The following is a 13,646-nucleotide window of genomic DNA, read 5'->3' on the forward strand; positions in this document are numbered from 1 at the left end:
GGGGAAGTTAATGTTCAGCTAATAGCAAAATGTATTGACCGAGAGAAACATGAATTTTCTGAACATGCTTTTTACTGTGGTGTAACTTTTTTCTTATAATTATTATGTTACTATTTTTAACGCAACTTTCTCATGCTTGAATTTAAAGTAATAGAAGCAAGTGGGCCTGTGTAGTCCAGGAGATGGGCTGCAAAGATTATAAATATCTCTCTTAGTCATTTGAACTTACTAGGTCACATTCAGAGGTGATGTAAGTGGATGCTTATATTGGCGCTGAACTTGGATCCAAGCCTCCCAAAGCAGTTTCATGTAACCCTCCCTTTATTTTGTTTGTGTCCTAGTTGTCAGGGGTTCCATCCGAGATGTAACAAATGAGGCAGAGCAGCAAGAATCTGTAATAGATATCAGTGCAAACAAACTTTACAGGCAGAAGAGCAAAGTCTTTCAGCCCACAGAGGAAAATGGGAGCTGGCGGGGACAAATAAAGACCCCACTGGAATGTGGGGTGAGACCAGGAGATGGAGACTTCCTCTTCACGGGACGCATGCAATTTGGGGAGGCCAGGTTAGGCTGTGCCCCTCGTTTTAAAGACTTCCAAAGGATGTACAAAGAGGCAAAGGACAAAGGGCTAAACCCATGTGAAATTGGCCCAGACTGACGCCCCCTATTTGGCTGAAGATTGCTCTTAGCGCTTGGCCGGAACTAATTCCTGGCCCTGGTAAACGCTCTGAACAAAACGGTAATTAACTGAAAGCATGGAGAAATCTGGTGTGCAGAGTGAGAGCCACGCGGAATGTGTCCATGGAAGCAACAGAGGTACGAGCTCAGAAGGCTGCCAAGCAACCAAGGCTGGATTTTTAACCCATCTGGTCCCTATGAACTAAGTTATTATATTTTTTTAGCAACTTCCTTAGGAAAACAAGCAAACAGAAAACTCCAATGTCTTTAAAAAACTCAATGAAAATCAACCTGCCTTTGTATCTTTTTAATACTAATGTTTAAAATGTCTTAAGCTGATGTAGCATTTGGTATGGTGTATTCTGTATAAATGGTCGAGAATGTGATAGAACATGGTAAAATCATCTTAACATTGATGCTTTGTAAAAAGCTTGGTGTACAATTCGAAGATGTTTCTTATGACAGAAATTTATGGAGCCAAATTCCTCTTTTTTATTTGAAAGAATGTACAATCACCGCCTGCAATTTTTCGTTCAGGCTGGCAAATAGTTTCCATTCCAGAGAAATAAAGGTCCCTGGATTTGACCTACATTGTTTCGACTTTTATTCTCCTTCTCCATAATTGTAGCCTCCACAGGTCCAGATGTGCATGTGGATCAAGCGTCCATATGCTATAGATTACTGCTTGCATATTTTTTGGCTGCTGAAGCCCAAGTGCCTATGTGGGGTTGGGAACTGCAGTGGTTTTCAAAGGGGGAGTGGGATCTATTTTTGGAGATTTCTTAAAGAAACATATCCCAGGCAAGAAGCTTTGAATGACTCTTGCTTTCACCCATGGTAGATTACTTGGGAAATCAGTCCAAAACAAGTATTTCCTCCACCTGGGCATGTTCTAGCTATAGGTAAACTGGGCAGCTGCCTAGATCAGCGGATTCTGCCTACAGTGGTAGAGGCAGTGAGGCCAAACCTGAGTGGTGCTTGACCCACTCATGATAGAGGAGGAAGCCATGAGGCCAAACCTGAGTGGTGCTTGACCCACTCATGATAGAGGGGGCAGCTGGGCCAAATCTGAGGGAGTGGCGCTACAACCTGGTGCTTCCCCCGTCCCGCCACCCCTTCTACCATAACCACTGAACCATCAGAAGGCTCACCGTGTTCCTCCCGAAACCCCTCCATTCTAGGGGATAGCAGGGGGGCAGCATGCTGAAGTTTTGACTAGGGCAGCAGATTGTCTTGAGTGGCCTATGCCCCCTCCCCACTCTTCCCATTCTCTAGGAGCCTCAACTGGCCTGTGGTAGCTCTCTCTGATGTGGGCACTTTCACCTGAAGATGTGTCACCAAGGTAGGTTCATCCCCTCCTATTCAATTTCACCTGGAAAATAAAACCCTTTCAAAATGAACAAGAGGTTGGTTCCTTTGCAGTGTGGTGGTGTCCGAATGACAATATGGTAGCTCTCTCTGAAGCAGCCATGACATTCCACATAACCTGTTGCTACATATCTGTGTCAACTCTTTTCTAATGCTGCCACTTTGGGGGTGCATAGCTATTGTTTTTGTTCCAACCCCAATATTTCCCATCAACACCATCTCTCTTCCACTAATGCTTCCATGAGTAAACCTTCCATTAAGGGATAATCCTTCCTCTCACCCTGTCTTGTTAATCTCCTTTACCTCCATTTTAACTAAGGGAACTATTCCCTAAGATTTAGCTTTGCCCCTTTGCATGTAAATTGGGTTAGCTGCCAAGATTGGACATGTCTACAGTGGGCAACAGTGATCCCCCCGCTTGAGGTTCTAAAATGGGCCATTATTGTTATGGAAAAGTCCTGTAGGGTTTAATAGGAATGAAGTCATTGGGGTTCTGTTGAAATTATTGGCCAGGGGATGGAGGGGGTTCTGGAAAGGAAATCCCCACTAGGATCCTCTTGCAGAGATCTCTCCATGTCACAGGCTTTGTCTCCTTTTACTTGTTGAAAAAGCCATGGGGCCCAACCCACACTTGGAAGACCCTGGCAAGAGATCCTCTGGAGGCTGTGGCTAGTCACATTAAGGCCCTGTACCTCTTCACCGGCTCTGGCTCTAGACAGTCTTACCTGCTTGGCTGTATGAGACTTGCACTGATCCTTGCGTGGGGGGGTCCCAGGCAGTGAAGAAGAAAAAAATAGCCCTGTACTGTTACCTTTTTCTGACATATCTGTGAGCTTGGCGGGGCAGGGGATGATGTGCTGATCAGCCTAACCTGTCTCTTCCCCCTCCTCCAGTACAGATGCTGGACTACGTGGATGAGTTTCTACGCAGTGCCTGAAGGTGGAACAGTGTTGAAAAGGGCAGCTGAGGCTCATCGCGTTCCACATATGGGTGGGGGTTCCTCTCCAGGTACAGACTGATGGAGGTCTGATCTAATCCACAGAATATATGGAATTACATCCTTTCTGTAGTTCTTAACCTATAACATTCGACTGTGAGATAATCATTCTCTACTAAATCCTGCAGGATGTTTCACAAACTGTGTAGAAAGGTGATCCCTTTCTATTCATTTCTGTGGGGTTTTTCCAGAAAGGTAACAAAAAGTCAATAGATCAAATGAATGTTTTTTTATGGCAGCTTGTTAGAGAAAATTGGATTGAATGTTCAGCCAGCATTTGTAATAACAGCAACAATAAATAAACTCTATACCAAGGCAAGGCAACTTTATTATTCAAAACATGGTTTTGGCTGTGGTTTAATTTCAGTGACCAATCCCCTGCACTTCCCTCTTCCTCCCACTATCAATGCTTGGATTTAAGCCCAGGTTGTTCCCTTTCTCTACCCTTGCACTGCATTCCTCAAGCTGGGAGCATAGGGGGCAGAGTGCGTCACCTCCTTTTATTGCAGCTCTGCAATAGGCTGAGTTAAAACATCTTAGTGCATTCTCCTGAAAGCTCCTTGCACCTTCTGCTATTGACAGGTGTCAGGGAGATCACAGTGCTCCCTGCCCCTGCTGTTGTGCTGTGCGTCACCTCTCCTGCAAACTGCTGACACACTTTGTTAGAAAAAGCCCTTTGAGTTGCCACATGCCTATCACACTACTGGGAGTTGCTTAACTAAAATTACAAGGGAGTGAAGGGAGTGGTTGAATGAGCAATAACTCAGTACAAAGCCCAGCTCTTTGGGAGTAACACCTTTCTATGCAATGTTTCTGTCTTCAACTCAGGTTAGATGGGCAGTCATGCTGCAGCATACCATGTGTAATTACAGCCTGCTCCACCTGCAGGTTGGCCTGCTGCCACTTACATAGGTATATAGGTGTGTGTAACATACATGGATTCTCTTCAGTGAAAGCTGAGTAAAGGTTTTTTTGGGAGGAGTCCACTCAAACTGAAATTACAGTTCTAATATTCTTACCATTTAGGTTCTGAATCTGCTGTGAGTTAACCCCAAATAGGCCAAGTTGTAAGATAGAGAGGTACATTTGTTGCCACCTAATGGGGACGATTTGGACGAAGACAATCCAGATTACTAGCTCAACACGGACAAATTAGGTAGTTGCAAAGTATTTTTTTCCAACCAGTATATTTTGGTGGAGAAGACACAGGGCCCCGTATTACCTAGACCTAGTACAGTACAAATCAATTGTGCATGGTGATGCAGTAAAGTGGTCATCATGGGGTTAAATGGTTACCCAGAGTGCTTGGGGATGGAGCCAGGCTCCACCTCTCCTCTGCTCCCTGTTTTATCAGGGGGAGTTTTCCCACCAGCTCAGTTTGTTGTGGGGCAGTTGAATAGAACAGCGAGTTCTTCAGCCTCAGTCCTGTGAGTAAAGGGTTATTTTTGTTGCACTGAGTGGGCCTCTTACAAAAGTCCATTGCTGCTGTAAGAAGTGAAGCATGGGGGGGGGGAGGGAGGAGCAGGCAGGGTCACTGTGCCCCCAAGATTTGCTGCTTTGCTTGTACTGAGTATGCTCAGAGACACTGCTGAAGCTGGTTGCCCTCACTATGCCCCCTCCCCTTCCCCCGCACTATTGGCCGGCCCAGGTCATCCCAGGCTGCTTTCCCAGTAAAAAATGAATGGTGAATGTGAGTTTCTTTGGTAAGAGCCTTCTAGCTTGATGGCACCCAATATATAAGACGAGTGATGTGTGGGTTTGTGCATTTGCCTCTCAACTCTGGGACCTAAATGTAAATCATGGTTCACGTTGCAAGTGAAAATTAAGTCAATGGCTTCCCTCACAGTCCCTGATTTTTACCCTCAAAGGGGTGTGGTGAGGAGGTGTGATTCTCCCCTAGGCAATCAGGGTTGTGAGGCACCTCATTACCACCTGCTCCTAGTGGGGAGCAGTTTTGTCTATGCCCGCTGCAGATCAGCTCCCTGAAATCACAAGCACTGGCTTCCAGACCTCGCTCTCTCTTTGCAAAACCCCTAAATCCTCAGAGCATGCCCTGTTGTGTCCAGCCTGTTATCCACCGAACACTCTCAGAACTACCAGGCCTGCTGTTCCCAAAGGAACAATACACACCAGCTTGTAAGATCCAGCTCAGGATCAGCCCTTTGCTTAACACCACAGCACTGAGATATATGTCTAGTGAAAACAAGAATATGTTTATTATCAAAGATTCAAGATGCAAGCAATAGTGAGTAAGAATATTGGAACCAAATGGTTACATATAAAACAAAATTGTAACATGCTCTCTAGAGACTAAACTAACAGGTTAACCTCCTATCTAAAGAAGTTTTATTTTACCCAAAGTTCTCCTCAGTGTTTTCAACCAAGCCTGGCTGAGACCACTTTTTCATGAGGTAAAAGCTCTCTCCTTTTATTCCTTCAGTTGTGGGGGGGGGGGGGGGGAGCTGGATGCCTTCTCTGCCCCTAGATACAGTCCAGCAAACCTTTGAAGTGTTCCCTACAGAGAGGGTTATTCCCTCCACTTGTTTCTTCCTGTTACATTTTTTTTCTCTGTAGTCCTCTGCAATCATTCATCTTCATTCAGCTCAGATTGATGATAAGCAACCCATTATGAATGAGACAATGCTCCGTTTACATGCGAACAAATAGCTGAAGAAACATCTCATATGACAGAAAACCTGTTTTTCATTTTGGCAAGGGACTAGTACCTACAGACTCTGAGAACGTGTTTTCTGTATATACACATAGCTCCTTACATAGTATTTGTACATAAATTGTACAATGATTATGGTGACCAGAGTGACACCGGCTTTTATTTAAGATGTCACATGACATTGGTGAACAAGAATGTACGCACAAGACGCATAAGAGACTGTAACCCCTCTGCACCCCTTTGCCAGGTGTCACTAAGGTTCTGGGGGTCACAGGAGCCCATTACCCAATATATTAAAACGCTAGACAGGAGACATGAGGAGTTTATTGCAGTAGGTGGGCTGGCAGATTTGTGTAGGTGCCCTTAACTGGAGTATTATCTACGTAGCAGAACATATGGGCTTGCAGGAAAGTTTGCACTGCACCAGCCTGCTATAGACCAGGCAATTGGTCTCTACTTTAAGTAGTAAACACTTTGGAAGGTGAAGGAATGCTATTGTGACTGGTGTGCCTGCAAACAGTGTGATTGAAATGCCTGTTGAGCCTAGCTAGATACTGACAAGAAAACTCAACAGCTTTCATCTAAGTAACATTTACATTTTGTCTCTCAGTTCTTGGCTATGCTAGACTAAGGCCTGGTGTACACTGGAAAGTTGTACAGATACAACTATTTCAGTGCGGGGATAGGGTTTCTTACCAATATACCAGTACAAGCGCCACTGCGGAGGCAATTATACTGATATAAAGGTGCCTTATTCCCTGTCCTATATGGAAATGAGTATAGTGCTATAAAGCACCTTTATACCAATATAACTACGTCCACACTAGAAGGGTTGTACTGATATTACTATACCAGTATAGTCAAAGTGATACAACTTGTGTAGACAAGGCCTTGTTTCCTAGAACGACACCCTGTTGCTACTTCCCATGCAGCTCCACTTGTAGCAGTGACAGCAGCAGTACTAGTGTAGACAGGCTGCTGGTGTTTTCAGCAGTGTCCTCAGTTTCCCATTGGAAGCATAAACTTGCTCAGACCCACTCTCATGGGCGGAGGCGAAAGGATTAAAAAGTAAGACTCATTTGATCAGAGCCAACATGTGACGTTTTCTTCCATGCAGCTCCTATGACTGCTTATGGAAGTTACCCCTGCAATGTGAAAGGTCCCCCAGGAATTGCTACATTGTGGTGTGTGGCCTTCTCTTGCTGCTAGTAGCCTTTTAAATTCACCATTCAGTTGCTGAGAATTGTAAAAATTAAAACACTGACCAACCGTGTTGCCATGACACCCTCTAAAATAATGTGGGAGTTCCTCTCCCTGCCCACGATGTACTTCTTGAGAACAAACGTGTTCCTAGAGCTGGGAACTTTTCTTGAGGACTTTTGTCAGTGATGCAGGTTGAACAAAGTAGTAAACAAAAGGCAGCGGCTGGCTCCAGATGCTGAGGTAGAAATCAAACTAAAGCCACAATGTTTGTCAAATAGAGAATGACAAAATCAGCAGAAAAGGCACTTTTGAGCTTCTAAGAGGGGAGATGGTAACAACAGAGCGCCAAAACAAACATAGAAAAAGCTGACAGCTGTGACTGCAAGCTGGGGGTGGGGGTGGGTGAGGTAGTAAGAGGTGGTGGAAATTTTCATCTCTAGCTCACTGGTCAGAAGCCAGCACAGGTTGGCAGCAACTGGAAGTTAACTCCATTGCCAGTCCACCAGCTGAGCATCTGGCCCATTGTGTTTTTCCAGGTAAGTCCTTATCTTACCAGATACAATGTGCTGAGTAGCGGCTGAGGTCTGTACTATGATAGATGGGGTGCTGGAGCAAAGGTGGCTCTGTAAACCCTCCTTTACCCTTTCTACAAGGAAAAAGTCTTTAAATCCCAGCTTCACTGGAAGATCTCAAGGTGGAGTGCCTATGGGGGACAACAACCCCCCAATCCCAAGAATTGGCTGGATATGGAATGGTGATGAAAATGAAACAGCCTTGTGAAAAAAGTTTTGCTTTTTCGCATCCACCTGTCTGCCAGGGACCCATCTGCCTTGATCGAACACCGAGCGGCATTCAGAAACCTTTGTCAAAGGGGCTGCAGAATGGTGGAAAATTAAATGAGGCTGCTCATAAATAGCTCCTCAGGCTCCTACATAGCTTTTTTTCCCTGTGCTGCCCAACATGGTAGTGTTTTGTGTGGGTGAGGCTGAGGCCGAAACACCCAGCACCTTCTGATCTGTGTGTCAGGCAGCAAAACGTGGAGGTAGGTACAGGTTGGGCAGAGTGTTCTCCTGCATTTTACTGGCAGGGCTGTGGAATTTGTCCCCAGGCTTGCTTGTTTTGTAATGTTGACAATGCCTCAGTAATTCTATTGAGACCAATCAGTGATTTTTAAAGAGAAGGCTCTTCTCAGCCACATTGGGTGTGGAACATGGCCCCCCACCCATGCTCATGGGATGCTGATCATGGGGTAATTTTAAGAACCACACCTATTCTTCAATTGGTTAAAAGAAATCTCTCCTGTTTTTGTTTTTTTTCCAGTGGGAGAGATACATGGCCTTTATCTATGTAATAATCTGGCAAACAGTCTTGGTATATGTGGGGATTTGCAAACCTGTAGAGGAGAGCACAACCATCATGATAAGAAAAGGAGGACTTGTGGCACCTTAGAGACTAACAAATTTATTTGAGCATAAGCTTTCGTGAGCTACAGCTCACTTCATTGGATGCATCCGATGAAGTGAGCTGTAGCTCACGAAAGCTTATGCTCAAATAAATTTGTTAGTCTCTAAGGTGCCACAAGTCCTCCTTTTCTTTTTGCGAATACAGACTAACACGGCTGCTACTCTGAAAACTATCATGATGTTATAGAGAGGCAGCTCCTATGACAGGCAGGCCCCTGCCCATTGATGTGCTTGAACTTGAAGATCAGAGATATGCACTCATTGTGGATGAGGTACTGGATGGCAAGCCAGTGTAGCATACTGAGTGATATGTTCTCTTTGAATAATGTAACCAAGCAGCAGGTTTGCTATGGGTTGAATTAGTGGGAGGCTCTTTGTGGTATTCCCTTCCTTCCCCCATTAAAATATGTTGCAGCAGATATTAAAGGGGATATATCTGCTGTGTATAAGTAAGGTCACACTCAGTTAAGAACATAAGAATGGCCATACTGGGTCAGACATTATCTAGCCCACTCCCAGTATCCTGTCTTCCAATAGTGGCCAATGCCAGGTGCCCCAGAGGGAATGAACAGAACAGGTAATCAAGTGACCCATCCCCTGTCGCCCATTCCCAGCAAACAGAGGCTAGGAACACCATCCCTGTCCATCCTGGCTAATAGCCATTGATGGATCTATCCTCCATGAATTTATCTAGTTCTTTTTTGAACCCTGTTATAGTCTTGGCCTTCACAACATCCTCTGGCAAGGAGTTCCACAAGTTGACTGTGTGTGAAGAAATCCTTTTGTTTGTTTTAAACCTGCTGCCTATTAATTTCATTTGGTGACCCCTAGTTCTTGTGTTATGAGGAGTAAATAACACTTCCTTAGTTACTTTCTCCACACCAGGCATGTGGAGTCAGGGAGGAGGCTGCCTGCAAGTGCTCAAAGGGGAGAAAGCGAGGAAAAGGAACAGCAGCCTGCACTCCCGTGCCAGCTGACTAAACGTTTTTTCCTGCTGTTGCCAAGCGCTGACTCAGGCGTTCTGCCGGTTACTAGCTCCTTCTAAAGAAACAAGAAAAACCTGCAATCAGCATCAGATTCAGAGGCCACGGAGCTGCAGTGGGGATGAGGCAAGGATCCTTCCCTGGCTGGCTGGCTGGCTGCCTCCTGCATGGCTCAAGGGAGCGGGTGAGAAATAAAATGAAGGTCTCAGGGCTGCTTTTTTATGCAGATGTTACAATCTGGTTGTGGAACACACGCTGTCTGCCCGGGCGTAATTACTGGGGCAGGCCAGGTGTTACAGCAAGACAGCCTATGTAATAACCTCCCCCAGCAAATGGGTGAATCAGTGCGTTAGGTTCTCCCTCTGATTTACAATACATCTCTGACCCAACGAGAGAATTTCCAGTATAACTAGTCATGCACGTGTTATAGCAAAACTACAGGGTCGGAGGAATACCTGAGTCTGAGTCACAGAGCATGTTGTGAGATGACTGGCCTAGGAATAAACACACTCCTGGGCCTTGTCTCTTACTGGGGATGGATCCAAGCCACAACATTGAGATCCAGTTCTACATTATAAAGCTCAGGGGTGCTGATCATTGCAAAGATCTCGGATTTTGGTTCTTCCTGTTATAAAAATAGGGGCCATTTGAGATTAGGAGCTTGGTTTGGATTTAGAAACACTCCTTGCACAAAGTTTCGGGGTGTTCAGATCAAGGGGTCAGTCACTTGGTCTACCTGGCCAATCTATCTGGCCACTCTCCCTGTGGTATCTGAGCATGGGGTTTTGGTTGAGGCTTTCTGCCAGGGCTCCTCTCAGACAACATCAAACTTCCCAGGTCTCCTCACAATGCGATACTAATAGGCTGCTCTGTTTTCCGTTGCAAATACCAATCTATCTTTTATACCAATGAATCGCAGGCTTGGTGCAATCTGTAACATGAGTCTGGAAAGTGTTGGATGCCTGAGCGATGGAAGGGGCGGGGAGAGGAGGGTGAGCAGCCTCTCAGAAACCTCTCATAGCTGCTGTATCTCAAGTAAGAGAAAGTGGCTCCCAAAATGATCTGCTTCAGGAAGGAAGGGATTTCTTAGCCTGGAGCCCAGGACAATGTCAGAACCAAGCAAAAGTCCTTAGATAAATCAGTGGGGCATCCCAGGCAATATTCCCAGTTGACTGGAGAGTGTCAGACAGATGATCTTCCCTTGGAGGAGGAGATGGGAGAAGAGGAGTGGACACACCTTGTGACAGTGAACACAAGAACGGCCATGCTGGGTCAGACCAATGGTCCATCTAGCCCAGTATCCTGTCTTCTGACAATTGCCAGTGACGGGTGCTTCAAAGGGACTGAACAGAACAGGGCAATTTCAAGTGATCCATCCCCTGTTCTTCAGTCCCAGCGTCTGGCAGTTGGAGGTTTAAGGAACAGTAAGTGAAGATTTGGCAAAATGTTCAGAATCCTGCACAAACAATAATCACAAACATCCAGCATGTAGAGCTTATTGCCTCAAATATAATTGGAATCAAGCTGGCCTAGCCTGTGCTGCTCTTTTGGATTCAATGGGAAACAGGCACGGGTTTCATATTTCCACATGTGTAGCACAGTACATTTTATTTTGCTGTAGCATCCTCAATATGCGGTGGTATAAAATCGGTGGAGGCAGGAGATAGCTGACAGGCAAAATGGAAGCGTGTTCCTGAGCCATCTTACAGCACCAGATGCAGCCCATCCTCCGTGTAATGATGAACAGGGCAGGCAGTGACCAGCCTGTCTCCTGTGAGCCTCCTTTGCACAAAAGGCCAAATCCCAGTCCCTCTGATGGCAATGGCAGCTTTGCAATGAAGGGAGAGGAAGAGGAGGCTTTCTTTTACCCTTTGCCTCGTCTATTTAGATTGTAAGCTGCTTGTGGGAGGGAATGTCTATGGCTTTCTGTACAATGCCTGGCACAAAGGGTCCCTGATCTCGACTGGTCCCTAGGCACTGCCCCAATAAACATGTTGCATAATAATAAGTTAAGAGAAAGGGAAGGTTTTAGTACAAGACCGAAAGAGGGAGAGGGACTGTGCAGCTCGGAGGAAAGGGGTGACTTGGCCACTTTGCCTCAGATGAAACCTTCCTTTTCTCTTTCGCTTATTGAACAGCAGGCAGAAGATCTCCAGCCAGATGTGGCAATGACCCCACCCAAGGGGAGAGACAGGAGAGCAGGCCAGGATTGTGGAGGGGTTGGAACAAGTGTGTGACAGTGGAGGCAGATATGAGGTCAAAGAGGAAGGGTGGCGAGAGTCCCTGCTGACATTGGGGATTGCTAAAGAGTTCAGAATAGCCACGGTCCCTGTCACAATAGGACTCACGCCTCCACACTAAACACAGCCAAAGAGCAAGGCTGGGAATAAGGGGAGTGTTGTTGGGCAGGTCATGTGCCCATCATTTCCCTGCGTGGTCATCTCTGTTGAGAATGGTCTATAATCGATGTGTGTTTGTGTGTGGAGGGGGAGGAGAGGGGCATGGTGAATGGTCACAGACTCACCAACCACTTTCTCTGGTTAATTAGGGAAGCATTGAATGAAATCAAAGTCCAGCTGGTTTGTACCCAGGCTCTATTTGCATGGAAAGGAAAAGAAAAGGTAAGATCAAGTTCCTCGCCCTGGAGTAGTGATTGAGAAGTGTTTTCCATTTGGGAATGGATTTAGAGCTCACTCGAGTCAGAGTCCGGCAGCTCTGGCACTCTGCACATGGGCACTGTGTAATCACTCCTCTGCCAGTGCCCCTCAGTCCATTCCTGCCCTTCCTTTGCTCAAAAGGCCAAATCCTGGTCCCACTGATGTCATTGGGATCTTTGCCACGAACTTGCATCCCTATAGCAGCCCCCACTGACAGCCCATATTATTCTTGTCCTGTCCTTTCCTTTAGCAGATGTTAATTACTGGTATATTGTGGTTTGAAACAGATGACAAATACTCAGATTAGATGCAAACAAACTTATTTTTTAATTATGGTCTAAGCTAACGATTTTCCTAGAAACTTGTCAAAGCTTTGCACGGAGGCTATCGGACAGACAACAGAAAGCCAGTGCTGTATTCTGTGTGTGCGTTGTCTGTTCTGCAGTCCACACAGGGAGACATAATTCTGGCACAAACAAGCCATAGAACCAGCATTAGGCACCTGTGCACTTGCCCTAGCACAGGGATGAATATAGGTGTGATTTCCAAGATCACATGGAAAGTGCAAAGTCCCCTATAGCAAGGATCTTGGGGCAGCTCTGCCTAGATGAGGGAATATTTTTCCTTTTGACTATGAAGTATTATTGGTTTTCCGTGGCATTTTTTCCCTCAGGACTCATCCTGAATCAGTCGATATGCAGTTCAGTTCTAATGTTGCTGAGTCTTAAGTTAAAAAATCCCAGCAAAAGAACAAGCCATCAGCCTATCTAATGAGAATTGTCCTGTCGAAGTCCAGTCCATGCGCACCTTTCCTGAAACTGTTCCCTCACCCCCCACCCCAGGTGGATGCTTCACTCTGTGACTCCCTTTCACCATGAAGGGCATCTTGAACCATTGTTGGTACTGTGCCATGTTTTGACTCTGCAAATAGGTGTGTCTTGTAGACTCTCCTCCTGTACATGTTGGGTGATAGATGACAGATATTGGAGTATTGGGTGGGAGAGCTGGAAAGGCAGAAAAGAATAACAGTAAGGAGAACAGTGAAGGAACCTGACACCACTGAGCTATTCAAACACATAGAGAGCCAAACTCAACCCCAATGTAAGTGGATGTGTATGCGGCTGCTGTGTTTGCCTGAAATACATACTCTGTGAGAAGGTGTTGATCCTACTGGGAAAAAGTTAAGTGGGTTCTGTTGATGCACCAAGGCAGATGTCTTATTTCCCCACCTGGATATAAGGGAGGTGGGCGTTTTTCTCCCGGGAGAGGATCTAGGGTGTGGGCTGAGCAGGCCTGACAGAGGAACCCTGGGAGTATCTAAACTTTTGGAGAAAGCTTGATCTTTATTTTATTTTGTTGTTTTGTTTGTTAAATCGAAAACCTAGTGAAAGGGAGAGTTGGGACACTACAGAGCAGATTAGAAAAGGTACCTACTTAGAGAGTGCATTTCTACAGAGGTCAGCTGAGTTTTCCCCCTCCTCTCATCGGGGCTGATGTTGGCTCTAGCTGCTGAATCTTAACATAAAGACATATTATGAGCAGGGAAGGGAAGCTGATGTTAAGCAATGCTTGTGTAATTAGCCCATTTTGGGGAAGTTACTGCAGAAGTAGTAGAAGTAAACTAAG

At 45.7% G+C, this 13,646-nt stretch overlaps 2 protein-coding genes across 3 annotated transcripts in view; both read left to right on the top strand.

Annotated features, from left to right (window-relative positions):
• Positions 1 to 1,263, top strand: part of METRNL (meteorin like, glial cell differentiation regulator) — a 34,756-nt gene extending 33,493 nt beyond the window's left edge. Inside the window, exon 4 of the mRNA XM_073310558.1 lies at positions 342 to 1,263. Coding sequence (XP_073166659.1) covers positions 342 to 658 — 317 coding nt within the window. The 3' untranslated portion in view covers positions 659 to 1,263. The remainder of the gene's footprint in view (positions 1 to 341) is intronic.
• A 6,111-nt stretch (positions 1,264 to 7,374) lies between these two features.
• The window catches only part of TRIM16 (tripartite motif containing 16), a 207,723-nt gene continuing 201,451 nt past the window's right edge, over positions 7,375 to 13,646 (top strand). Inside the window, exons 1-2 of one of the 2 annotated variants that reach the window (XR_012154801.1) lie at positions 7,375 to 7,453; positions 11,912 to 11,984. Coding sequence is in view for 1 of the 2 variants with exons in the window: in XM_073310759.2 (XP_073166860.1) it covers positions 9,531 to 9,547; positions 11,912 to 11,984 (90 nt within the window). In the remaining variant the exon portion in view is untranslated. Of the gene's footprint in view, positions 7,454 to 9,453; positions 9,548 to 11,911; positions 11,985 to 13,646 lie in introns of those variants that run through there. The other variant, XM_073310759.2, reaches the window with a different exon arrangement.

This window comes from Lepidochelys kempii, chromosome 14, assembly GCF_965140285.1.
Source record: "Lepidochelys kempii isolate rLepKem1 chromosome 14, rLepKem1.hap1, whole genome shotgun sequence".
Classification (NCBI taxonomy): Eukaryota; Metazoa; Chordata; order Testudines; family Cheloniidae; genus Lepidochelys; species Lepidochelys kempii.